The 27,382-nt window shown below is 40.9% G+C and overlaps 1 protein-coding gene and 1 long non-coding RNA gene across 4 annotated transcripts in view; one reads left to right on the top strand and one right to left on the bottom strand.

Annotated features, from left to right (window-relative positions):
* The window catches only part of ADAMTS18 (ADAM metallopeptidase with thrombospondin type 1 motif 18), a 151,370-nt gene extending 127,257 nt beyond the window's left edge, over nt 1-24,113 (top strand). For all 3 annotated transcript variants that reach the window (XM_021932191.2, XM_021932190.2, XM_009196904.3), the window contains 7 exons: nt 6,511-6,652; nt 9,485-9,611; nt 11,757-11,961; nt 13,942-14,124; nt 15,209-15,421; nt 17,075-17,222; nt 22,146-24,113. In XM_021932191.2, the coding sequence (XP_021787883.2) occupies nt 6,511-6,652; nt 9,485-9,611; nt 11,757-11,961; nt 13,942-14,124; nt 15,209-15,421; nt 17,075-17,222; nt 22,146-22,261 (1,134 nt within the window). In that variant the 3' untranslated portion in view covers nt 22,262-24,113. The remainder of the gene's footprint in view (nt 1-6,510; nt 6,653-9,484; nt 9,612-11,756; nt 11,962-13,941; nt 14,125-15,208; nt 15,422-17,074; nt 17,223-22,145) is intronic.
* On the bottom strand, nt 7,941-17,117 carry LOC103880559. Its single transcript, XR_641661.4, has 3 exons — nt 17,033-17,117; nt 15,059-15,219; nt 7,941-8,043 (listed from the first exon to the last, which is right to left on the bottom strand). It is a non-coding gene; the product is annotated as an uncharacterized LOC103880559 (long non-coding RNA).
* Nucleotides 24,114-27,382: the final 3,269 nt, after the last annotated feature.

A 27,382-nucleotide genomic window follows, 5' to 3' on the forward strand; every position in this document is an offset into this window, starting at 1 on the left:
AGGCAATGTTGTGAGAGTGAAGATGTGAGGTTTTAGGATGAAACAAGACCAGAGACTTGAGTCGAGTCCTGTCGCTGTGACTTATTAGCTGTGTGACTTTGAGTATTGGTTTATTCGTCTCCACTATTGGAATTAATAGCGCCTTCTTCATAAGGTCATTATCAATTTTAAATGAGATAATGCAAGTACAATGCTTTGCCTGGCACACAATAAGCACTTAATAGGCATTGTTATTTTTAAAGCAATCAAATACATTATTGAGGATAGGAATTGAGTTTCTTAGGATGCATTAAATAGCTAGTCTTTAAAATCTATCCATAACCTTTATGGCAAAATGAGGACAACTTCTTGAAGAAGAAGAAGAAGAAAAAAAGAGGTCTTAAATAATGAAACAAATACAAAGCTGACTGAAGGAATTTTAAAAAGTTTTAACATTAAAAATTAAAAGTGGGGGCAAAAGAAGGAAAATTATTTACCCATGATTACTCACGGTGTCCTTTGTTTTAATTTTATGTGCCCTAAACAGAAACTGCATCCCCTTCCTTCAGAGAATGGTTGGTAGATTCCAGCCCCTGTCTGTGGTTTTCCAACTTAAGAAGCTGTAAATTTTATAACTCTGCACCCTGCGGTTAGAGCTGCTGAGTGTTGTGTCTGAAGTCAGGTGTGTGTTAAAGGTAGACATTAAACAGCTCTATGGAGGACCTGGAAGCATTTAAGGAGGTTGCTTGCCAGCTGTAAATTAGAGACTCCATGCTAGCTGGCTGGAAGATTCTCTGGACTAAGTCCAGTTAAGTAGACTGAATCACTGGCGGTCTTTCCAAATTTGTGCATTTGACGGCTTGGCTATACACTCTGACATGCGGCATGGGGTTGTAAGCAATGGCATTATTGTGATGTGGTGCCATTACAGGAGGGATGCAGTGCTCCTGTGCCCTGAGGGTGTTTCTGTTCTGCAGGAATGCTGAGAAAAGCAATGGACTGCTCTTGACATGGTCACCAAAAATGTTTTAAAATAAATGTGAAAAATGGGAATGATCATTTTCAAGTTATGTATTGCCCAAAATGTGTTCCCTGGCATTCCTAGAGGAAGTTAGTATCTCAGGTGGTTTTGTGCACACCTCTCCAAGATTGTCCTGCTTCCCCACATCAGTGGGAGAGGTTGTCTGTGGTTCAGTTGATGGTAATGGACACACTAAAGCACATGCTGAGATATAATCGAGGCAACCAAATTGGGAGCTATATTCTCAAGCCATGAAATGAGAGAGAAGTCATTGTTAGATTGCAGGGTCATTTAGAATTTGAAAAATTTTAAATTTTGTCTTAAAACTGATCCAGGTGAGAACACCTAGATTTAGTCGGGCAGGGCTACCTTCATGGGCATGGGACCTGCCCAGCTGCAGAGGACCTCGTGCTTGGAAGGACCCTGTGGTTTAATGATTCACTGTCACTGTTTTGAATTCTTAAGTTTTCAAACAATGACTCTTGAATTTTCATTTTGCACTGGGCTTTATAAATTATGTAGCAGTTTTTGAGGGTGGATTTGATTTCTTTAAGAAAATTCTGATTTTTTTTTAAGAACAGGGTGAAAGAGAAACTTTCCCACAGAGATTCTATGAGCCAAGTAGACAATCTCCAAAGGTTTAAGTATTTGCAGGCATCAAACAGTAAGAGATAAGAGGATTTCTAGGAGACTCTTGGTCACTGTTCTTCTCAACACAGGATAAAGGTGGGGGCAAAGAGCATCTTAGTTATTGAGAGGCAAATAATATATTACAATTGGCACATACTTATCTTTTATATATTTGGTCTTGGTACTTATTTGTTTAAGTTTTTACTTCCTTTTCAAGGCCTTTATGAGCTGATGTTAAGTAAATTCTTACATCAGCTTTCTGCTGGTTTATACAAATATTGTCTTTCAGTGTACATGATTACACATTGAACTCTGCATATGAATTTATAGCTATACAGATATTAAAGGCAAGCCTTGAATCATTTGATTTTGTAAAGTTAAGAGGCCTTCATTTCTGTATTCATTGTATGCATTAATATGTAAAGGAAATAAACTATAAACAATATGCTCTATATGCTACTGGCCATAAAACTAATAGTAACACACATACACAGGCATACAACTAGCTACTGTGTATTTTCTGAGTTAATTTAAAGCTGCACATTCTTAAGAACATGTACAGTAAATTGTGTGTTATTTTTTTGGCCAGATACTTGAGTTTCATATTACCATGATATTATGCAATGGATTTGTTCCCCTACTGCTGTTTAATATTCTGATCAGTGCTGGTATTACCTTCAGCTCAAGGATTTTACTTTGTTGAGGATCCTCATTTTCAAGTTTAGGAAAGGGGATGTGGGAAATGCAGTGTAACACTTTTGTCCTCTTCAGAGGGGGAATAGAAATCTTCAAAGAAAACAGAAGGGTTTAATTGTTTTTGTTTTTGAGACGGTGCCTCACTCTGTGGCCCAGGCTGGAGTACAGTGGTGCGACTGTAGCTCACTGCAGCTTCCAACTCCTGAGCTCAAGTAGTCCTCTCTGCCTCAGCCTCCCAAGTAGCTGGGACTATAGGCATACACTACAACATCTAGTTTTTTTTAATTTTATTTTGGAGATGGGGTCTTGCTATGTTGCCCAGGCTGATCTTGAACTCCTGAGCTCAAAAGATCCTCCTGCCTCAGCTTCCCAAAGTGCCAGGATGATAGGAGTGAGGCACTATGCCTGGCCAGAAACTCAGGTTTTGTTGCTTTGTGGCTTCTTTGCTGTAATCGTCACCAATATTTGTTATTAATAAGTGATACCTACAAAGCTTCTTTAGATGATGATGTGATTTCCTCTTCCACCTCAGATTTACTAAACCATTTGAATTCCTTTTATAGGATCTACAGCACTTGATTTTTTGAGACGGAGTCTTGCTCTGTGGCTCAGGCTGGAGTGCAGTGGCACGATCTTGGCTCACTGCAAGCTCCGCCTCCTGAGTTCATGCCATTCTCCTGCCTCAGCCTCCCGAGTAGCTGAGACTACAGGCGCCTGCCGCCACATCTGGCTAATTGTTTTGTATTTTTAGTAGAGATGGATTTTCACCGTGTTAGCCAGGATGGTCTCAATCTCCTGACCTCGTGATCCACTCACCTCGGCCTCCCAAAGTACTGGGATTACAGGCATGAGCCACCGCGCCCAGCCCTAGCACTTGATTTTTAACCCAAGAAACTGTGACTCTGTTGTTTGTCTATATGAATCTGTCTCATCTTCTCCACTGGGGGATATCGCTTCTCCTCCTCCCAAAAGTCATTTTTTTTTGTCTTGACCGTGGAGGTCACAAGAGACATGATAGTGGCTTAGATCAAGGCAGCAGCAACATACATGAGGTGGTAAGATATGAGAGAGGGTGAAAGTTAAAGTAACACCATTTCTGATCTATTAAATATGAGTGTCAGAAGAAGAGAAGTCTAAAATGGGTCCAAGTTTTTATTTTGGCCTCATCAACTGGAAGGGTATTGCCTATGAGCAGTCTTTCAGGGAGAGGCAGGAAAGTTAGACATTGATACACTTTTAAGCATTCAAGTGGAGATGCCAAGTAGACAATCTAGTATAGGAGATGGGCGTCAGAGGCTGGGCTTCATCCGTAGCTGTGCATCCAATATGGTAGCCATTAGTCACATGTGGTTATTTAAATTTAAATTAAAAGGCCTTTTACTTTGACCACGCGAGTGCATTTCAAGCACTCAGTAGCCACATGTGGGGCAGCTATGGTGGTCACATCCTGGTGGAGATGAGGGCAGATGGAATCAGTGTGTACTAAAGACCTCGGACTTGGAGCCAGGACAGGGCATCCTGAGTGACAGCAGGGGAGGAGGAGGAGGATACGGATACAGACACAGAGACAGGTTTGACAATGGGAGATTGTGTGAGTTCCCTTCTTGTTGATTGCATTGATCATCTTTTATGGTTGGCTTGAGTGAAGGTCTGGGGAAGCTTGACATCTGGTTGTTTTTGCTTAATACTGGTGACACTTTTATCATCACAGTCTTTTTCTTGAACACATTTTTTTTTTTTCTTAAACATGTCCTGCTGTTCACAGCAACATTTAAAAATGTTTTGCAGTGAAACCACAGGCCATATATGGCTTAAGCTCCAGAATCTGTCTAAAAGGTGAAAGGGGAATATATTTGAAATGCCCATTGAAAATCTGTCAAACTACTTTTTTAATCAGCAGAACGTAAGTCCTAGAAGCTCAAAAGGCAAGAACTAATGTTCTTTTATATTTTCTTTGCGTTTCTATTGGGGATCTGTTCCCCTATGGCAGAAAATATTAGGATCTAGTTTGAATGGGAGGAATGGGGTGGTACCAGAAAGTGGAGATGAATAAGTTAATTTCTTTCTGTATAGCACTTAAACTTAAGCTTGCCTCTACTACGTGCGTATGTGTGTGATGCAACCCCTTTGTATTGCAATACCATTCTGCCTTGTGGGCCTTAGCGCACCATAACTCTTATGCATTGCACTCATACTGTATTGCCACACAAGTAAATACGGTACACTGCATAATTTTCTCTGGTACAAAGTCTCTGCGTTTTTGTTGCATAAAAAAAAAAAAAGCACAATACTGCTTTAACTGAATAAGAAATTGAACTATCAACCGGCATCAGGATCATCTTCTGAATGTAAAACTGCTCTCACAATTCTGGTTTGACCATGAATAAAACTGTAAAGTTTCTGTATTTACTTAATATCAGATGAAAACATGAACAGAAACACTGCAGGAAAGCATACTATTTATTCAAAAATACTATGGAAATCAAGCATAGTATTTATTCAACATGTGTGAAATGTTGTGTAAAGTTGAACACAGAATTCCAAGAAAAGTTGTATGATTTAGCTGTGAAAGTTTAAAAGAAAAAAATTAAAAAAGCAAAGCAAAGGCTAGAAAGATCTTCAAAACTAAAAGACTCCTAACACTGATTTTGAGATTTTTTTTTATTAGCGACTGATAATAATTGGGCATTTGTTCATGTACCTGTTGTGTTTTGTATTGATTTTGTTTTGAATGGGGGTGGGGGAACACAGATCCATCTATTAACATTTTGATTGTTTCTGGGAGGCATCAAGATTTGTTTTGTTGCACTACAAAGTGATGTGTACACCATGGAATCTTAAGAGTCAGTCATAATACTTGTAGAGACATTTAAGCCAGTAGCAAAATAGAAACCATTGTGTAGCATCCTAAAGAGTGATCTGGTAAAATGAAGGGCCTCGAACAGCTGCCACCCACCAAACTCTAATGGAGGTGGGATCCCACCAGACGGAGACAGAGCCAGGGGTTCCTATTTTTAACTGGCAATCAGCTTTGCTTCTTGGGCATGAATGCCCAGTTCTAGTGGTAAAGTATTTTCCACAAGATTCATGGAGTGGGAAAGAACCAGCTATTTATATTCATGCTTTGAGCTTGAATAAGAAAAAAAAGAAAGAGGAGTAGTGAAGAGGGCATTAAGAAGGCAGACAGATATGTTGCCTACGTCAAAAACAAGGTGATACATTTTTGCATTTCGTAGGCACATTTTGGTTGGTGGCTTTATTTAAGCTCAGTCCCTAGTCACTTGTGTGATCTTGCACAAGTTCTGTTTTGTTTTCCCAATGAAAATATAGGCAGCTACATTACAGAGTTGTTAGAAGAATGTTTTATGATGCATTAAGAATGCCTGCAGAGTGCTGGGCACTTGGGAAGTGCCCAAAATGTGATTGCTCTTATTTTAGTAGTCAGACTTTATAGGATCAGATTTATCCTAAGTTGTTGCCTTTTCGGAGGTTAAGTCTATTCTAATGCCTATATTCCAATTCCTGATTCTGAACATGTTTCTTTTTTCTTACCTGCTCATCCTTGCACACAGTTAACAAATTCTCTTTGGGCAAATTTTCTAAGGAAATTACATTAGAAACACATTTGAATTCTAAAGTTGACGATAGCAACTCTAAGTGGGGGATTCTGTGGGTTTTGGAGTGCTTCCCTTGTTTCAACTTCCACTAGCACTCAGGAGAGAGCTTGTAAGTTGTGACCTATAGACGTAGATTCAATTGTAACTATTATCTGTAAGGCACCACTCCGTGTGTTTATCATGGTAGGTTTTTAACTTAGGGTTTAGACCCAACAATATAACCTTTCTGTCTTCATTATAATACATATACGTGTGTGTGTGTGAGAGAGAGAGAAAGAGTGTGTATGTGTGTGTGTTTGTGTATACGGTATGGGCTTATGGCAAATGTCAGTTGTGTTTTGCTCTTTAGTATCTGCCTAAATCACAGTTTTGATAACATGAAGTTACACATTTTAAAGTGTCCTGGGAAAACCTTAAGTCAACATAAAACATACTTGGGAACAATGAAGTATACCAATGTTAAGGTCAAAATGTCATGTAAATATCTTTAAAATGTTCGGTAAGACTTCTGGAATTTCAGGGTCTGACCTGTATCTTGATCTCTGATTTTTATCTTACACTGTCCAGATTCTGATGCAAGGCAAAAATCCAGGGATAGCTTGGAAGTATGCACTTCCCAAGGTCATGAATGGAACTCCACCAGCCACAAAAAGACTTGCCTATGCCTGGAGTATCATGCAGTCAGAGTGCCCCGTCTCCTGCGGTGGAGGTACATGATTTTCTCAGTCTGTCTTCCAAGTCTGTCTCTCCTAAAACAGGTTCTTTCACTCCAGGCATCTTTAACATAACGTGGTTTACATAAGTCACCCAAGAACTGTCTTTTATAAGAACCGTCACCATAAAAGCAAATATTATGGCATCAGTTAAGGATTTTCCTGTGGTAAGGAATCAACTCTTAGAAAGCTCAAATCAACCACAACCAAGGCTCAAAACTTACACATCTAAAACTGATGGGAAATACATATAAAATATATTGACTTATTTACAAATATAAGCATATTTATATTATATGTATATATGTTTTTTTTAATTTTCAGCTTATAATTTAGTTTCCCCCAGTCTTGAGTTTTCTGTTGTTATAAACCTTCCATTTGGAAGTTGTAAAAGCTAGGGTCAAGGCAAGTGAGGACACAAACATGGCAAACTTAAGATGTCTATCCGAAACATGGCTATCCCCTCAGGGGTAAGGTCAGCAAAGGCTCTCTCACTAGAGGACTGGATTAAATCTGAGACAACCCTTGCAAAGAAGGAACAGCAGCAACCATCTATTTGGTGAGTAGAAGGAAGGCATTTTATTTAGATGTGAACAGTGTCACATATTTGGGGGTTAAACAATTGTCACACTTGCCCATTTGGGAGGAAGAATAAGTGCCCAAAAATAAGTTCCTGACACCAAAGCCTGAATGTTGGTCTGTCATTTCCTATTATTCACAGCACCTGGTGACAGTGAGACTTCCTACTGGTTACATCCCACTAAGCATTATAAGCCTTCTTAGAATCGGAGACAGAGCAAAGACGCAGAAAATGAAGAAATTCTTATATCTGAAAGGCCTATCTGTAGGTCCATGCTAATTAACAAAATATGAAAAAAATACTTTTTAAGTATACATATATAAAATAATTGAAAAGTAATACATTTTCTAGTAATACACATTTTAAAGGCAATGGGCTATAAAGAAGAAAGGTAATCCCCATAATTTGTAAATAGGCAATAGCCAATGTTAATAGTTTGATCTATATAATTTTATTTTTCCCGCATGTACATGTAAGCAAACATGTGTTTGACAGACTCACATACCATGAGTATCATTTGTATCCCTCTGTACTGAAATCACGTTACAGACATCTCTTCACACTGTTTCATTTAGTCATAGATTATGAGGTTTTTCTTATATCCAATGTTTCTTGAGAACATTTCCAATAGCTTTCTGGTATTCCAGGGAGAGCACAGTGCCTTGGGAAGGAGAGAAGTTTGATTTGCTTTCCATTTACAGAAACTAAATCCAGCCAAGAGGAGGATGCAGAGGAAGCCAGTTGCGGAATTCTCGCCTTGCCCTGACTTAGCAACCCCTTCCCATGATTCACAGACTCTGATGTGTCCTATATCCAAGAAAAAAAAAATTCAGATGAATAAGTCCTATTAAAGTCAACAGTTAACTTCAAGGAATGTTGATTTTTTTGTTGTTGTTCTTTTTTCTTTTTTTGAGATAGGGTCTCACTCTGTCACCTAGGCTGGAATGCAGTAGCACAATTATGGCTCACTGCTGCTTCAACCTCTGGGGCTCAAGCGATCCTACCTCACCTTCCCAAGTAGCTGGGATTATACGTGCCTGCCACTATGCCTGGCCCATTTTTTTCTTTTTTATAGACATGGGGTTTCGCCATCTTGCCCAGGCTGGTCTCAAACTCCTGGCCTCTAGCAGTCTGCCTTCCTTGACCTCCCAAAGTGCTGGGATTATCAATGTGAGCCACCGTGCCTGGCCTTGATGTGGTTTTCATTAAGCGCCTCCTGAAAGCAAATCTGCTTCAGCCCCAGGAGCTGGACTAACTGCTAATCATTATAGCAGGAGTGACTCATTTTTTCTCAGGTTACATTTGAAGACAAAGTTCCAATGGAAATAAAAAACACAATTCAATTATTCATACATTTTTTAAAAAAATGTATGCCCCGATAAGAAGTCCTGAAATTACCGTTGAAAGCAAGGCAGTGGATTGCCACTAAGGAAGCAAAAGCAGAGGCCGGGCGCAGTGACTCATGCCTGTAATCCCAGCACTTTGGGATGCCGAGGCAGGTGGATCACTTGAGGTCAGTAGTTCGAGACCAGCCTGACCAACATGGCCGCCTCTACTAAAAATACAAAAATTAGCTGGGTGTGGTGTCACATGCCTGTAATCCCAGCTACTTGGGAGGCTGAGGCAGGAGAAGCAGTTGAACCTGGGAGGCAGAGGTTGCAGTGAGCCAAGATGACGCCACTGCACTCCAGCCTGGGCAACAGAACGAGACTCCATCTCAAAAAAAAAAAAAAAAAAAGCAGAGCCTTGGCTGATGGGTTTTAATACATATTTAGTGAGTTCTACTCTTTGCTTTTATGTGCCCCATACTCTTAGGGAAGTATGAGAAGTTTCATGGTAAGGCAAAAATCTTAGGGTTTCCACACATAATTCACTAATGGTTTTTCTCTGAAGAACATTATCCATCTGATAATAAAGTATGCCTGGGATGTTTCCCTTTATAGTCATTCTGTTTTTCTGTTTTCAAAAGGTTATATTTATCACTTTATGGTTCTAGTATCCACATCAGTCTTGAAAACCAATAATTTACATGTTAAAATTACTAAAATATAAAATATAGTATTTTAGGGAAGGGAATGGAATTCAAATTAGTTGCAGATTTCATCAAAAAGAGGTGCTTCCACAAAATATTTGGATTCCATATCTGAAATAAAATATCACAATGCTGGTAAATCAGAAGCTAAACTTAGAAACCAAATTGAAATAATAATCTGTAAGTTTCACTTTGTCACTTCTGATGTCTTATCAGGTTACATAAATGTAAAGGCCATTTGCTTGCGTGATCAAAATATTCAAGTCAATTCCTCATTCTGCAGTGCAAGAACCAAGCCAGTAACTGAACCCAAAATCTGCAATGCTTTCTCCTGCCCGGCTTAGTAAGTCATTTAGAAATGTCTTTTTGTTTACTTTTGTACTTGTATGCCTTCATTGTTCTTATGAGATGATGAAAGCCCAATGTCAGTCCTGCTAATGGAAAGTGATTCAAAGGTAGATGCAATACATTAAAAAGTAATAGAAGAAGATGAGCTAGGTGTGGTGGCACGTGTGTGGTCCCAGCTACTTGGGAGGCTGAAGAGGGAGCACTTGAACCCATGAGTTCCAGGCTGCAGTGAGCCATGATTGTGCCACTTACATATTAGCCTGGGTGAAAGAGTGAGATCTTGTCTCTAAAAAAAATTTTTTTTTAAAAAGAAGATGGTTGAAGTTTACATATGAGTTGAAAAACACAAATTTACTTTTGGTACTCACTTGACTTTGGCTTGATAGCCAGGAATAAAGCTATTTAAAAGCAAGCTTACTTGGGATATGAAGGTGTCCTTTTTTTGGAGGGGAGGAAGAGCATGGAGTCTCTCTGCTGCCCAGGCTTCATGATAGTTCACTGCAACCTCTGCCTACTGGATTTGAGCAATTATTGTGCCTCAACCACCCGAGTAGCTGGGATTATAGGTGCGCGCCAGCACGCCTGGCTGATTTGTATATTTTTAGTAGATATGGAGTTTTGCCATGTTGGCCAGGCTGATCTCGAACTACTGGCCTCAAGTGATCTGCCTGTTTTTAGCATCCCAAAGTTCTAGGATTACAGGCATGAGGTGCTTTTTTCTTTTAACCGTTGCATAGGGATTCCTCTTCTCTGAATGGAATCAGACAGATACATAAATAACACAGAATCCGAAATTAGTTCAATTTGCATGTGGTTGTGTGCTTAACTTTTATGTAAATGGTCCAAGAATTTAAAAATCATAATATTATGCAGGCCATGAAACCCCAAATGCAAAATTACACAGTAGCAAGACACAAAATAAAAAGAATGGGGTATGGGGTATAGGCCAAGTGGTAACTCCACCGCTGATGATGGCAGCCTTGGAGGAGCTCAGTGAGTTTGTTCTTGGATTGACTTTAGCCACACTATTGTTTGAAGACTAATTTTAAGTAATCTTCCCAGTCATATGGAGTCTCTTTTATGTGATTTATCTTCTGCCAAATATATTTATATAGAATGAACAGAGTTTCTTCTAAAGCAGTGTTGTATTCACCGATGTTTTAGATCATCTTAATAAGTGGTGTTTGGTTTGTGGTGATGCAATCGTATTACACAATCTTTATATATAAAGATGTGCATATGTATATATATACATACACATACACACACACACTCGTTTTTTCTTGCAAATAATAGTGCATTTGTCATAATCTGAGGCTGAGGCAGGAGAATCACTTGAGCCCAGGAGGCGGAGGTTGCAGTGAGCCAAGATCGATTCCATCTCACAAAGTTTCAATTGATAAACCATTCAAATATATACCAAATCTCAGAGAGATAGCTATTAAAAAAAAATGATCTGGCAAATTTTAAAGAAAATGAAGGTATGTATTTAACTCATCAGTAAATTCAGGGGTAATCAGAAAAGTAATTTGGGGAAGTACCCACTTAAAGTATCCTCTGTGAGATCTTCTCTAAATGTACCCTTCTCTCCTGCACAAACCTTTCTCTCTTTCTCTCTCATTGATCACTCTTCCATGAGCCTCACCATTGTATTTTATGCTGACTTCCATGGCAGCACTTATCGGAAACTATTGTATTTGTTCACATATCCACCTCTTTACTGTGTTATAGGCTCCTTAATGGAAAGAGTGCTGCTGCCTTAATTTTTCCAATCCTAATGCTTACGAGAGTCCCTGATACATAGTTAAAATCCCAACAAATTTGGCTCAATGAATTGTGCAGATTTTAAAGTGACGTGGATTTCTTCTCATGCAGAGGCAGGAGTAGAACTGTGGGATAGTTTTTTTGTAGATAAAATAGATGATTTTATTTGTAGACCTGTGGGATGATTAAATGTGATTCCTTATATCTGGATCACATTAGTATAAGCCTCTGGATCCATCAAAGAACAATTAGAACAACTTATTGGTTCTGAAATTGATCCATGGCTTCCATAGGTGGTCTACCTTTCACAATAACTGCTTTGGAAGTTATTGTACAAAGTTTGGCTTCATTGGAAATATTTGTTTTGCACTGAAAGCTGGATGCCAGGTGAATGGAGTACATGCAGCAAGTCCTGTGCTGGAGGCCAGCAGAGCCGAAAGATCCAGTGTGTGCAAAAGAAACCCTTCCAGAAGGAGGAAGCAGTATTGCATTCTCTCTGTCCAGTGAGCACACCCACTCAGGTCCAAGCCTGCAACAGCCACGCCTGCCCTCCAGAATGGAGCCTTGGACCCTGGTCTCAGGTAACAGGAGAACACTTGGGAGTTACTGGTCTCGTTCCCCATGAAGGCAAGTGGGGTACAGGTGTCTTTGCTCTCCGAGGGGCTCTTAGCGGTTTACATCTTCATGGGAATCTGCTAATGTTCTTTAGGGAACCTTATGAAATCTGAAGTGTCGGCATGCCTTTCCCAGAGCTTAGGATCCTCCTCAGAGGACCAGAAATTGGAGTGTGGGGGCCAGTTAGGCCAGACTTGTGAGCACAGCTAGAAAGGATTCCAGTGTCAGAAGACTGGCATAGAGACCTGGCTATGGAATTCTCCAAAGCTAATGGGAAACACAAATACAAAGAATGAAGCATAGAAGAGATATTTAACTCTTGCTTCAATGGGAAAGAGGTAAAGTTAGAAGAATACAGAGAAAAGTAGGGCACAGAGTTTGCTATGGTCACAAATTCCCGGTGAAAGACACAAAATTTTAAAGTTAGAAGAGACATAGAGCTACCTGTCCTTCACAGCTCAGAATTCCCTCGAAAGCAAAGGTTCTCAACTGTCAGTAAGTTTGCCTACCAGGGAACATTTTTGATTGTCACCACTTAGGGACATGAGTGCTCCTGGCATCTAGTGAGGTAGGAGTGAATGTCCTACACAGCCCAGGCCAGCTCCTCACCACAAAGAACTATCTGATCCAGAATGTCAGTGGTGCTGAAGGGAAGAAGCCCTGCCCTAAGCATTCCAATCCTAATGCTTACGAGAGTCCCTGATACATAGTTAAAATCCCAACAAATTTGGCTCAATGAATTGTGCAGATTTTAAAGTGACGTGGATTTCTTCTCATGCAGAGGCAGGAGTGTATTTGTAGAACTGTAGGATGATTAAATGTGATTCCTTATATCTGGATCACATTAGTATAAGCCTCTGGATCCATCAAAGAGCAATTAGAACAACTTATCTTATTGGTTCTGAAATTGATCCATGGCTTCCATAGGTGGTCTACCTTTCACAATAACTGCTTTGGAAGCAGTTATTGCAGTGATAGCTCAACCGCTGCTCAATCATGGCTGGCAAACAAATTTTAGGGAAGAATGAAAAAAAGGCAAGAGTTTTACCATCTGAACTATGAAGCCAGGTAGCAGCCACTGAAGACAGTTCTACTGTGTTTTCCTTTAGGGTATGTTAGATGCTGGAGGATGCTGCTTTCTGATTAATTTCAGCAACATACTACCATATCCCCTACCAGAGGTCAGAGTAAGGCTTTTTTTTTCCTTAATGTTAGGACATATCTGTTAGCACAGGGGTCCCCAACCCCCAGGCCATGAACAAGTACCTGTTCGTGGCCTGTAAGGAACTGGGCCGCCCAGCAGGAGATGAGCAGTGGGCCAGCATCACAGCCTGAGCTCTGCCTCCTGTCAAATCAGTGGCAGCATTAGATTCTCAGAGTAGCTTGAACTCTTTTATGAACTGCACAGGTGAGGGATCTAGGATGCATGTTCCCTATGAGAATCTAATGCCTGATGATCTGAGGTGGAACAGTTTTATCCCAAAAGCACTGCCCTGCCCGTCCATGGAAATACAGTGTTCTGCAAAAGCTGTCCCTGGTGCCAAAGACATTGGAGTCTGCTATGTTAGGGAATTAGGGGTCAGGAGGGAGAGAGAGTATTTTTTAGCTTGTTTAGGGGTTCTTTCAAATGAGAGAATATATTCCTTTATAGCAGAGGGTAAATCTACGTAGTACATGGTGTTGAGTCTAGTCTCTTTCTTTGCAGTAAGGAATATAATTTACAAAAAGAATTCAAATAATTGTTTATATGGTAGGTATGGATAAAGGGAAATGGGAATGGGGTTGGTTAAGTAGACCTCATAAAAAGAGCTTTAGTTCATGGTAAAAAGAGCTTTAGTTCATGGAGTTCATCCCACCTTTCACAGGAATATATTTAGTGTTTTTGTTTAAATGTGGCTACTGAAACCTTAGGGGAATGCAAATAGAACTTTTTTTTCCTTCTCAAGTGTTCCAAGACCTGTGGACGAGGAGTGAGGAGGCGTGAACTCCTGTGCAAGGGCTCTGCCGCAGAAACCCTCCCTGAGAGCCAGTGTACCAGCCTCCCCAGACCTGAGCTGCAGGAGGGCTGCGTGCTTGGACGATGCCCTAAGAACAACCGGCTCCAGTGGGTCACTTCTTCATGGAGCGAGGTATGGTTTAGAAGTCACTGCTGGAGGTTTCTTGAAATGCTCAGCTGACCCGCTAGCATCTAGGCTCACAGAACTCCTTCTTGTTGCACACATTGATACCAAACGCCTGCTACGTGCCAGTTCTTCTCTCCTGATTTCTTCTTCACGAAACATTGCTAAAACACCCCCACATTGTTCAGGCCTATGCCTGAGCAGCAGGGGCGCAAGATTTTGTATAGCACCCATAGAGAAACATGGATAAGGTATGCCAAGTGCCTTGATAGAAGTCTGTAATTTTATGGGAGAGCTCAAGGTTCACCTACGCTGGACTTCGATTTCTCACAAAAACTGGGGAGTCACTTTTATTTATTTTTGAGACAGGGTCTTGCTCTGTTGCCCTACTGTGCAGTGGCACAATCTCAGCTCACTGCAGCCTCCACCTCCCTAGCTCATGTGATCTGCTACTTCAGACTAGAGGCATGCACCACTACACCTGGCTAATTTTTGTAGCGATGTGGTTTCACCATGTTGCTGAGGCTGGTCTTGAACTCCTGGGCTCAAGTGATCTGCCTGCCTCGGGCTTCCAAACTGCTGTGATGACAGGCCTGAGCCACTGCACCCAGCCTATTTTGACCCTCGTCATGTTACCTCCTATGTGTGAGAGGTTGGGTAAATTTAAAGGGTAATTATTTGCTGTACACTGGTTTTTCCCATTCAGCTCTTAATCCTTTCGTCTGGCCCTTACCCTCCTCAACTCCCCAGGCCTTAGGTAGATCTGGACCTGTAAGTGTGTAACCCTAAACCTGGAAATCCTTTTGCCCACCTTGCCTTTCTCCCTCTGGACTCCATCTCACACCCATGTGGCATCTCAAGGTCCCTTTTTTGTTTCATGAGGCTAATGATCTATGTGATTTTGGGAAAGTGAGTTCCATTTGCTGAACTTTGGTTTCCTTACCTATAACATGAGGTACTTGGCTGCTGTATCTTTACGATGAGTGAGTATGGTTGACCTTGTGTAATCCCATCCCTCCTGTTTCATGTGCATCTGTTCAGAAGATTTGACCTTGGTAGTCTTCACTTTTACACATCCTGTCTTGTCTCCTAGTGTTCTGCAACCTGTGGTTTGGGCGTGAGGAAGAGGGAGATCAAGTGCAGCGAGAAGGGCTTCCAGGGAAAGCTGATAACTTTCCCAGAGCGAAGATGCCGGAATATTAAGAGACCAAACCTGGACTTGGAAGAGACCTGCAACCAACGGGCTTGCCCAGCCCATCCAGTGTACAACACGGTAGCTGGATGGTATTCATCACCGTGGCAGCAGGTGGGTACAGGCAGATTGAGGAGGTTTCTATTCAAGTGAGATGTCGAAAAATGAGGCATTCTGCAAACAGTTGCTCTTAGTCTGTTAATGGTTGTCTAAGTAAAAACAACTAAGGGTTCAAGTTCTGAAGGCAGAATGGGTTTTGTTCTTTGGCCATCTCTGCCCATATGGCCCTGGGCAGGTAACAATCTGTAAACCTCAGTTTTCACATCTAGAAAATTATTATCTGGCAGAGCTGATCATCAGAAAATGTATATAGAACACTTAGCACCAGGCCAATCATACACTGCTAATTGCTGCTGCTACTGAAACTATCACTCAAGTCTTTGTTTTAGAAATGCTGCTCACAGCCTTTACTCATTTGGTTCTTACATCATGTTTCTGAACAGTGGAATAGCTAATATATGTCAAGCCATTACTATGCACGGTGCTAAGTACTCCTATTCGTGGATAGTATGGTCCCTAAAGCTCAGAAGGTCAGGCAATTCAGCCAAGAATACTCAACTTTTAAACTTATCTTTTCGGAAGATGTGGGTGAAACTTTAGCTAGGATTGGTGTGTGATGCGGTCCTTCCAGCATTCCACCCAACAGATGTTGTTGCACAGCTGTTCAGAGGACTCGGGTGCTACCCACCTCAGAGAGTCCGGGTAGAGGTATAAATATGTGTATGTACGTTATCTATTTGGGAGGATCTGGAAACCAACACATGGATAAGAGGAAATTAGCATGATTGTCTTTGGCCAGGCATTGTGCTAGGTGTTACACATATTGCTGGGGATTTCTTTTTTAAATTGACTCTAATTAGATTAAGGGGTCAGCAAACAGTTACCAGCTGGCCAAATCTGCTCCCCCAATATCTGCCTGTTTTTATAAAGTTTAACTGGAAGGTAGCCATGTTCATTTGCTTAATATATTGACCACAGCTGCTTTAGTGCTGCAAAGGCAGGGACAAGTACTTGCAACAGAGGCCGCATGCCTATACAGCCTGAAATATTTACTATCTTGCCCTTTACAGGAAAAGTTTATTTAGATTATTTGATAACAAGACTTGCCCTCAAATTTTAATTGAGACAGAACTACAGTCAATTATAAGGCATATGTACATTTTTCTTTAATGCAGTAACATCCATTTAAAAGGCTACATTTTTCCCTGGTTTTTTCCTTTTGATGGCTATCTGGAAAAAAAGACAGTTTTCTAAGAAACACCAACTCTACCATGCCAACTCCAAATGTGGTTCCAGAACTGTCTCTGACCATTTTTTTCTGTCCCAGTTTTGAACTATGTCCTCCAGGACTGCAGCTGCACAGATTGTCTGCAATTCTTTAAACCTAGCTGTGTCTGTATTTGTTTCTGCATTCTTAGAGCAGCTTCTGTATTTCTGGAGCTTCTCTTCTTTATGAGTCACTTAACTGGGAGACACACACACTCTTGGGCTAGATAGATAGCATTTGCCTAAAACCCTTCTAATCAGATCAAAGGGATCACACTTGTTAGGATAGATGCTATGGACTGTAAGCACATGTGCCTGGCTCCAGCCAATCTGTTTCATCAGCAGGCATCTTGGTAATGTCATGAAGCATGGGAATTCCTTCTGTTTGATGTCACTGACCTCAGCAGAGTGTTTGACTCCTTCCTCTTCTCTCTCCTGCAGTGCACAGTCACCTGTGGGGGAGGGGTCCAGACCCGGTCAGTCCATTGTGTTCAGCAAGGCCGGCCTTCCTCAAGTTGTCTGCTCCATCAGAAACCTCCGGTGCTACGAGCCTGTAATACAAACTTCTGTCCAGCTCCTGAAAAGAGAGGTAAAAGGCACCATGCTCCAGTGAACTGTACTAGTCTCTAGATAACTTTTTCAAAGCCTACTTTGGTGGTGGTACAGTCTGTGGCATGGGTGAGCCATTCACCCGAAGTCTGTGTGACAGTGCTCCCTGGAGTTGTATAAGGCACCACTTTGGGGAAGTTCCTGTCCAAATGATCTTTTGGAGACAGTCTCACTCACTGTCACACAGGCGGGAGTACACAGCTCACTGTGAGCTCCGCCTCCCGGGTTCAAGTGATTCTCCTGCCTCTACCTCCTGAGTAGCTGGGATTATGGGTGTGTACCATCACGCCTGGCTAATTTTTTTATTTTCAGTAGAGACAGGGTTTCACCATGTTGCCCAGGCTCGTCTCGAACTCCTGATCTCAAGTGCTGGGATTAGAGTCACAAGCCATGTGCCCAGCCTATCCTAGTGATCTTGTTTGCATGGGTCTGAAGGGAATATTTAATTGCCACAATAATGCTTTTTAACCATTACTAATTTGAAAATGGGAACATAAAGGTGAACAAGAATAGCCCTCAGGGAGCTCATATTTTAATGGAGGAGACAATTACAATCCATACATAAAGATTTTCATATTTGTTGAATATATAAAACAATTCAGAAATCAAAATAGTCATCAGTGAATATGTACTGCCCTAGGACTATACCTAAATATTTTCTTAAAGTTCGTTCAGGTAAAGTGCAATGAGTACTCACAGGAAAATGGAAAGTCTGAGTAAAACTGTACCATTCTTCACTGTTTAATCTGACAAATGCCAGGAAATATTTTTCAGCCTAATATGCTTGCCTCGTGCTAAAGAATCTTGCACAAGACCAAAAAAAAACTAGCTCTGTAGCAGTTACTCAGAGCCAGATCATCCTAGTCCATGCTGGGATACTGCATAGGGAAGAAATGAGCAAGTGGTCATGTTCTTCCAGACTCTGTCCTCCTTTCTTCACTATCAGTGATTTCTCATTTCCACCCTTAATTGCCAGAGATTCAGCCTAGAAGGCCACCAGCGCCCCCAACGACAATGGCCGATTATGAAATTGCCCAACAGTAAAGGGAGAGTCAACATGCACATATGGCCCAAGGAAGCCATTTGTCTTATTATTTTTTGCTCACCCAGCACCTAATGCCACATTGGGCACAAAATAGGTGCTCAATAAGTCTTAAATGAATACATGCATGATGTATGGCTACATGAAAGATCGTGTGCAAAGTGCTGTGAGGTCCTCGAAGTCACCAAGCACCTTGTATACCTCCAGCACTTTTCTAGGAATGAAAGAATAGAGGTGGGTCCTGTTCTTAAAAGAAAGCTACAATAACAAATAAGTGGTGGAGTATTCACAGTGTTACAGTGATGGTCAATTCTACCTGTGGTGCTGGAATGAGGGGAGTCATAGGGTGCATATGAGAAACAGCTTGTTAAAAGACGAACTTGGCTGGGTGCATCACCTGAGGTCAGGAGTTTGAGACCAGCCTGGCTAACATGGTGAAACCCAGTCTCTACTAAGAATATAAAAACTAGCTGGGTGTGGTAGCAGGCACCTGTGTAGTCCTCGCTACTGGGGAGGTGGGAGGATGTCTTGAACCCAGGAGGTGAAGGCTGCAGTGAGCGGAGATTGCACCACTGCACTCCAGCCTGGGCTTTTTTTTTTTTTTTTTTTTGAGACCCTGTCTCAAAAAGAGGAGCTTCTCTCTGTGCCTCTTGGCTGAGGGCTGAGTCAAGTCCCTTTTGGAAGAATAAAGGATACAAGCCCAAGGGTTTGTTCTGGGCCAAAAATGTAGCCTACAGTTTACTAAATTGAGGATTTTCTCCCATTCCAAGTACCAAGTATAGGGATGATGACATGGTGACTACTATGAACGTCGGTTGAGTGTATTTTCTGACTGAGTTTTCAGAAAACATTAGTGAGCAGGAAGGATGCCCATGGTGACAGAAGGAAGAAGATTCTGTTCTTTGCCTCTTCTCTGAGCCCCCCACTATGGACCAGGCACTCTGCTAGGTACTGTGAGAGTTTCCTCCACTTAGGTGGAAGTTTCTACCCATTGTAGTCACTTAAACTAGACCCTAGAGAAGACCATTCTGCCCATGGTGGCATCCTGTCATCCAGTGTCACCAAACAGCTCTGTTGTCCCCTAGGCCATCCTAGGTGCCAGTCTAGGGGCAGTCATTGTATACCATCATCAGTGTGTGATGCCTTAGCTGGGTGTCTTGGTTAGATCTCCACCTTGGGGAAACCATCCTTATGATTGCACTGTATATATAATATGTAAAATTCTCTTCAGGAAAGAGAAGGCCCTAAAGCAGTCATACCACCCAGAGACTTGTGTCACACTGCATTAAAACTGGTTGTTTATGTGTCTGGAAGCTGCCTGGGCTGCAGACTAGTCATATTAAGTTTAGGATAACCAGACACTCAATACTAATAAGCTGCTCCTCACAGAATCCCACATCGTGAGATGGGGGCAGGCAGCATTGTATGGTGGAAGGAGCAGTAATAAAAATAGAGTTGAATCCACAATAACTTGACACTTAGTAGCTATGGAGCTTTGGCCAAGTTTTGAAAAAAATGGGAAATAATGCTTACTTTGAAAGACTGTTTTGAGTAGTAAGGAAGGTAATTCAATTTTTCACACATTTCTTTAGTGCTTACTATGAACCAGAAACTGATTACAAAAACAGCAACCAGCTAAACAGGCACAGATCCCACCTTCTGACAAGCTTACTTCTAAATGGAAATAGCCAACAGACCAACCAATTAACACCCGGTGTCAGACAGTAAAGTAGCAGGGGTGAGGAGACAGGAAAATGACTTGAGATTATAATGGTCAGGCAAGACCACTTGATGATTTAGCACTTAAACAGAGACCTCAAGGAAGGTGAGCCACATATGGATCTAGAAGGAAAGTGTTGCTCGCAGAGAGACAGCAAAGGCCCCAAGGCAGGAATATACTAATCTAACTGAGGAATGGCACGATGCTTGGAGTACAAGAAACAAGGTGAAGAGTGGTTAAGCAATACATGAAAAGTGGTACTGGAGGCCTTGTCAGTCAGTGTAAGTATTTCAGATTTAACTCTGAGTACGATGGAAGCCAATGCAGAACTTTGAGCAGAAGAGCAATAGGATCTAGCTTTAGGAAGATTACTGATAGTTAAGGTGAAAGGAGTGCAGGTTGTCTAGAGTAGAACAAAGACTTGTCAACTCTGCCAGGAAGTGGATGGAGGAGGTTCCACTACAGCACTGGCAGTACTGAAGAGGTTGGATGCTGGGTGTATTTTAAAGATTGAGCCAAGAGTATCTGCTGATTGCATGGAGAATTTGAAGCAAAGCAGTGATTCCAAGGTCATCTTCAATAGTGTAAATCAAATACCTGACTCACAGTAATTATTATAATCAAAAACACTTGTACTGACAGAATAGTAATACATCTCACTTATGCTTCGTGACTTACATGAAAGGGGTGTGTAAAAAGGAATTTTAGGCAGAAGAATCAAGGCTTGAAGAAGGAACTCTAAGCATTTCTGAATTATGTGTAGTGTAGACTCTAAATATTTTCAAAGTCAAAACTGTGCCTTAAAAATACAGTAAAATGGGCCGGAGGTGGTGGCTCATGCCTGTTATCCCAGCACTTTGGGAGGCGGAGGCAGGTTGAGGTCAGAAGTTCGAGACCATCCTGGCCAACATGGTGAAACCCCATCTCTACTAAAAATACAAAAATTATCTGAGCTTGGTGGTGAGTGCCTGTAATCCCAGCTACCCAGGAGAACCATTTGAATGCATGAGGCAGAGGATGCAGTGAGCTGAGATTATGCCATTGCACTCCAGCCTGGGCAACAAGAGCAAAATTCCTTCTCAAACAAAACAGTAAAATGACTGGGCCCTTGCTCCTAAAACATGTACTTATGTTCACATGCATTTTCTATCTCCTGAGGCCCATCTGAGTAAGAGTTCCTGATGTACAGTGAAAAAATCACATCTGTCCTGTTCATTGAACAACTAAAGAAATTAGCAAGGACTGGTGTTGACTTAATTTACTTGCAAACTGGTTGAGACTGACTTAAACCTACACAGAATGTTGGAGACCCAGCTTTTTTAGTTAATCTCAACCCATTTGCAGGCATATCAGGTGGCTTGACTCCGAATATATCGGGCTCCTTGCTCCTGGAATTATAGTTCATGGACCAGCAGCACACCCTCCCTTAATGCTCCCCTCTGACAGCCCTTCTGAATCAGAACCAGTGGTTTAACAAAATCCTTAGGAGATTCCTAAAGCACTGTTTTAGGGTATTTCCCTGGACACTCAATTCAGTGGTAGCTCCCAGACTACACAGAGAGGATCAGACATTGATCTTGGATTGGATGTAACATTTGTTAAAAACAAATCATTTAATTTTGCTAATGGTTAGTCTTTTCTTGGCATCTAAATCCTGCCCCTACCACACTCCCCTACCAAAGTCCCAATGTTTAATGGGAAGAACCACATGTGGGCCCAAGACCTTTGTTCTGTAGGCTCTGACCTTAAGAAAAAGGTGCTATGTTAATATTAAGAAATCATAATATGCAAATCACCAAAGGTTGGGCGCAGTGGCTCACACCTGTAATCCCAGTACTTTGGCAGGCCGAGGCAGGCAGATCACTTGAGCTCAGGAATTCCAGACCAGCCTGGTCAGCATGGTGGAAAACCCTGTCTCTACTAAAAAATACAAAAACTAGCTGGTGGCACATGCCTATAGTCCCAGCTACTTGGGAGGTTTAGGCAGGAGAATCGCTTGAACCTGGGGGGCAGAGGTTGCAGTGAGCCGAGATCACACCACTGCACTCCAGCCTGGGTGACAGAGTGAGACTCCATCTCAAAAAATAAACAAACAGGACAGACACCCTAGCCAACATGCTAAATGTATTTTCTTATTTTAGAGGATCCATCCTGTGTAGATTTCTTCAACTGGTGTCACCTAGTTCCTCAGCATGGTGTCTGCAACCACAAGTTTTATGGAAAACAATGCTGCAAGTCATGCACAAGGAAGATCTGATCTTGGTGTCCTCGCCAACATCTTAGGGCCAGGGGCTTACCTTTCAACCTCTGGAGAGACCAGCTGCCTTTGAGACCAGGAGCTGAGTACTGAGAACCATTTGTGAGCTGCGGCTATGATGAAGGAGCCTGCTCTGAGGAACAGACAGTTTGCCACCAGGCTCCTATTTCAATTCCCTGAAGCACATGGTACTCTGAAGCACTTGAAAATGGGAAGCGATGACAAATCTGACTTTTAAAAAATCTTTGATTTGCACTGTTATATGCAAGAAGTGGTGAATCACACTGAGATATGTCGATCTGGGAAAAGACCCCCTTTGAATTTCAAAGGGTTCAAGGGCAAAGACATCTGTTTTAAAAAGGTCCTTTATGACTTCAGGTTAAAGACTGAGACTCAGAACTTTCAAATCTGGATGGAATACCTTGCCTAACTGTTGCGTGGAGTTCACAGTTTGACTAACCCTGTGAACACCCAAGCCAGGAGTTCTATGAGAAGCCAAATGGTGCTCGCAATTGCGCTTGCTGCTGGACTGGCAAGCTTCATGTTATGTTTATTTGGTGTGTGTGTGTCTTTATTATTTTGTTTAAACTATATTCTGCTTATAGAGAGTCTCTAAGACTAAAATTAACAACTTGAAAAGTATTCCAAGGAATATTATGAAAATAGGGCAACATGGACTGTTTTAAGATCTCCATGTAATTGAAATTCATGCAAGAAAACAACTCATATAAAAGATAAATATGGATGCCCTTCACATGTTATCAACCTCGTAACTTTTGGTGCTTGCTGAATCAGTCCATGAAAAGCTATAGCCCGCTCCTTGGGAATGAGTCTTGGCAAGATACCCATTTCTGGTATTTAGAAAATATCTAGGAGGAGCTAAATGGCAAAACAGCAGTGTCGTGAGGGAGAAGGGACCATCATTTATAATGCTCTGTACATACTATCAGAGCTGCTTGGAAAATTGAAGGCCTCTTGTGGCTTTTTCCTACCAACTGATACGTTTAAATTTGCCCTAGGATCTAGTTAACAGCAAAAAAAAAAAAAAGAGAGAGAGAGAAAGAAGGAAACAGTGGTAATAAAAAAAAAAAAATCCATCTGTCTTCTTGCTATGTTAATATTAATAAATCATAATATGCCAAGACCCACACTGAATAAGAGTATTTTCAGCCATCAGAAGCCAGCTGTTGGTAGGCATTAATGAGTTTAAAATTGTTCTCAGTTGAAAAAAAATCACACTATTTTGCCAAAACCAAAGTAATTATAATACTGTGTCCTCCTGTAATTTTTTGAGAAGTGGTTATAAAGGGCATATTTACATAAATTCTACTTTATTCCTCAACTTCTTTGATGAATGTAACCCAATTTTACTTCTTTAAAAAGTCTCAATTCAGGCTGGATTAGCCAGCTCAGCATAATCAACTAGACAGTGGTTTGTTAAATTTAGCAGCATACTTTGTTCCCATTCTAATTAAAATCCTGAGTTCTTGAATCCCAGAGAAATAATGCTTAGAAACTTCTCTCCATCTGCTTGGCTTGGCTTGGCCTAGAGGAGTAGCCATTTTATCAACAGAGGAAAAAAAAAAACAAAAAAAAAAGTTCTCTACTACAACCCCCTTGCCTTCTGAAAAACAGCAAGTTATTTCTTTATATAATTATCATTTTATTATTTTATGGAAAATTAATTTATTAATTAATAGCCTATTATGTGTTCTCACTTGCTTCTCTAAGTAATATTTTGAGAAAAAATGTTGAATAAAACCATGGATTATAGAGAAAAGTCAAAATATATGTGTAATATTTAATTATTTTATAAGTTTTATAATAAAGTATTCCGTTTCTTTATCTTTGACACTTGTTAAATTCTTGAATAAGTTAGTGAAAAGTCAGTAATCGCCAAGGTAATTTAACTGTATAACTGTCAGTCAGGACTCTTAGAGAATGGTTGGGTGCAGTGGTTCACCTCGGTAATCCCAGCACTTTGGGAGGCCAAGGCGGGTGGATCACCTGAGTCCGGGAGTTCAATACCAGCCTGGCCAACATGGCAAAACCCTGTCTCTATTGAAAATACAAAAAATTAGCCAGCAGTGGGGGTGCATGGCTGTAGTCCCAGCTCCTTGGGAAGCTGAGGCTGCAGTGAAATGAGATTGCGCCACACCGCTCCCCGCTGGGTGACAGAGAGAGACTCTGTCTCAACAACAACAAATCTTAGAGAGTAACTTCATTGAGAAGAGGAAAGATAAGCTATTCAATGATTAGTGATTTTTCTTGTTTGCTTTTGAAGAAATCAAAGTATCAAATGCTAAGATGAAACAGATGACACATTTACCCTCTTGAGGACACCCTATTTTGTTCCCCTGTAATTGTCATGAAAACATTTGTGGAAATCATCTAAGATAAAGCTACCATAAATGTATTTTTACATTTCAACGTCATTCTATTAAAATATTTTTGTAAAAATAAAGAGGGGAAAGAGAAGGATGGGCAGGAAAAGAAGAAAAAAATACAAAGTAATTGTTCTTGGCTTTTTGAAATTTTGAATCATTAAACCAGTGGAGAATAAGAACTGGGCAAAGTCCAGTTGATCTGAAAATACTGTATTTTTCCCTGCATCTGTGATTACATATGTTCATATGCATATCTTTATAGTTAAGAGAATGTTTATATAAATTATTGCTCTTTAGCAAACAAAAAATTAAGAAAGGAAAATGGAACAGATGCAGATAAAATAGAAGACAGAAAAAAAGGTATTTTGTTCTTTTTTGAGACAGAATTTCCTCCTTGTTACCCAGGCTGGAGTGCAATGGCACAATCTCAGCTCACTGCAACCTCCGCCTCCCGGGTTCAAGCGATTCTCCTGCCTCAGCCTCCCGAGTAGCTGGGATTACAGGTGCCCACCACCATGCCCAGAAAAAAAAAAAAATTTTTTTTATACCTTTTGGTAATAAGCAATCAAATATTAGTGTTTAATGGGAATCAGGTATTGTACTAAACTGTTTATGTATGTTATCTCATTTAATCATCACAATAGCCCACTTAGGAAGATACTATTATTCTTTCTTGGCAGGTGACAACTAAGATTCAGAGACATTACATATTTAGCGCTAGTACACAGTCACTGAGTGATAGGGTCAGGACTCAAACCCAGATCCACTGGGGTTCTCGTCACTGTGCTGCATTACCCTGGGTTAGAGGAAGAAAAAGAACATGCAGGCCTTAGAACTCTACTTTTTGCCCCCTTAGATGCATGTGAATGGAGTTTGACAATAAGTGATTTAACAATGATGAATTATGGGCAGAGCTGGGAATTTCAGATGGGGAACTGGGGTTGGGAAGTAATAAATTCTCACTTAGCTCGTCTTTTCAACAAAGTATACTTAAAGACTTGTTGCATATCTAAGTCTTTATTCCTTAATAATTGCTTTGCTCTGGGATGATAGTATTTCCTGGGCAGTCGCACCAGAGTTATCTGGAGCCTGCAACTCCAAGTCCATTAAGATGGAGGGAAAGCGTGAGCAAGAATTCTCTTAGCTTGGGTTCTATATGCTAATGGTAGAAAGACGACACCACAGCAGAAAGAAAAAAAAAAAACCCCGTTGTCTTTATATCTTTTGGTAATAAGCAACCACATATTTGTGTTTAATGGGAATCAGGTATTGTACTAAACTATATATGTTATCTCATTTAACTCTCATAATAGCCCAATACACCACAATACCTCACAATATACCAGCATGTATTATGTAAGACATGGTTTATGAAAATTTATAGCACAGAACCCATTATTGCTAAGTGTGATGTGGAAAAGGTCATCTAATTATGTGCTACATGGTTTTATCTTTGAAAATGTAAAAATACGCATAAGGATTCCATGCTTTGTCTGTTTTACCTTATCTTCCCCCTAAGATCTTAATTCCTTGAATACCTTTGTGGTTTCCACTGGTGTTGAGGGTTAACACCTAAGATGGTTTTCATCAGTCACCCCTGGATCTGGGTGACTGACACTTTCCTCCTCCTGAGAGGACCACAGGCTCCTGAGAGGTGATTCTCAAACTGTTGTCACTCAATTGCTATCATCGTGAGTTTTTCCCATAAGCACATATCACCTCTACCAACTTTTAAATCTAGTTAAGTGCAAATACGATTTGCTGCAAAAAATATTTAGGCCAGGCATGGTGGCTCACACCTGTAATCCCAGTACTCTGTGAGGCTGAGGCAGGCGGATCACCTGAGACCAGAAGTTTGAGACCAGCCTGGCCAAGATGGTGAAACCCCATCTCTATTAAAAATACAAAAATTAGCTGGACTTGGTGGTGACACCTGTAGTCCCAGATACTCAGGAGGCTGAGGCAGGAGGATCGCTTGAACTCGGGAGGTGGAAGTTGCAGTGAGCCAAGATCGCATCATTGCACTCCAGCCCGGGGGATATAGTGAGACTCTATCTAGGAACCATCATTCTCAGCAAACTAACACAAGAACAAAAAACCAAATACCACATGTTCTCACTCATAAGTGGGAGTTGAACAATGAGAACACATGGACACAGAGAGGGGAGCATGACATACCAGGGCCTGTCGGGGGTGGGGGGTGTTGGGGAGGGATAACATTAACAGAAATACCTCATGTAGGTGATGAGTTCATGGGTGCAGCAAACAACCGTGGCATGTGTATGTAACAAAACTACATGATTTGCACATGTGCCCCAGAGCTTAAGGTATTCAAAAAAAGAAAAGTAAAAATATTAATTTCTCTTAAAAAAAAGATATTTAAAAAGCAACTGTTTTATAACTCCTTTAAACATAGAATCGATAGAACATGGTATAAAGCGTAGCCACAAAAGTAAGCCAAGTATTTACATTTGTTAATTTTAATTAAAAAATAAAATACAGTCACTACAATTGGTTTACAAAACTCATCTGAAAATAAAAGAATTCCTCAATGAGACTAAGTGACTTGTTCATAGTTTCTCAAGAAGAGTCAGTTTAATATCACTAAGTTTAGAATAAAGATGAGATTTTATGTAAGATTTTCTTGAATCCCAATTCACAACTGCACAGAGAAAGAACAAATTATGTCCATTTAATTGTGCCTTGGCTGATAGAGCTCGACATTGAGGATCAT

The sequence above is a fragment of the Papio anubis genome, chromosome 18 (assembly GCF_008728515.1).
Source record: "Papio anubis isolate 15944 chromosome 18, Panubis1.0, whole genome shotgun sequence".
Lineage (NCBI taxonomy): Eukaryota > Metazoa > Chordata > Mammalia > Primates > Cercopithecidae > Papio > Papio anubis.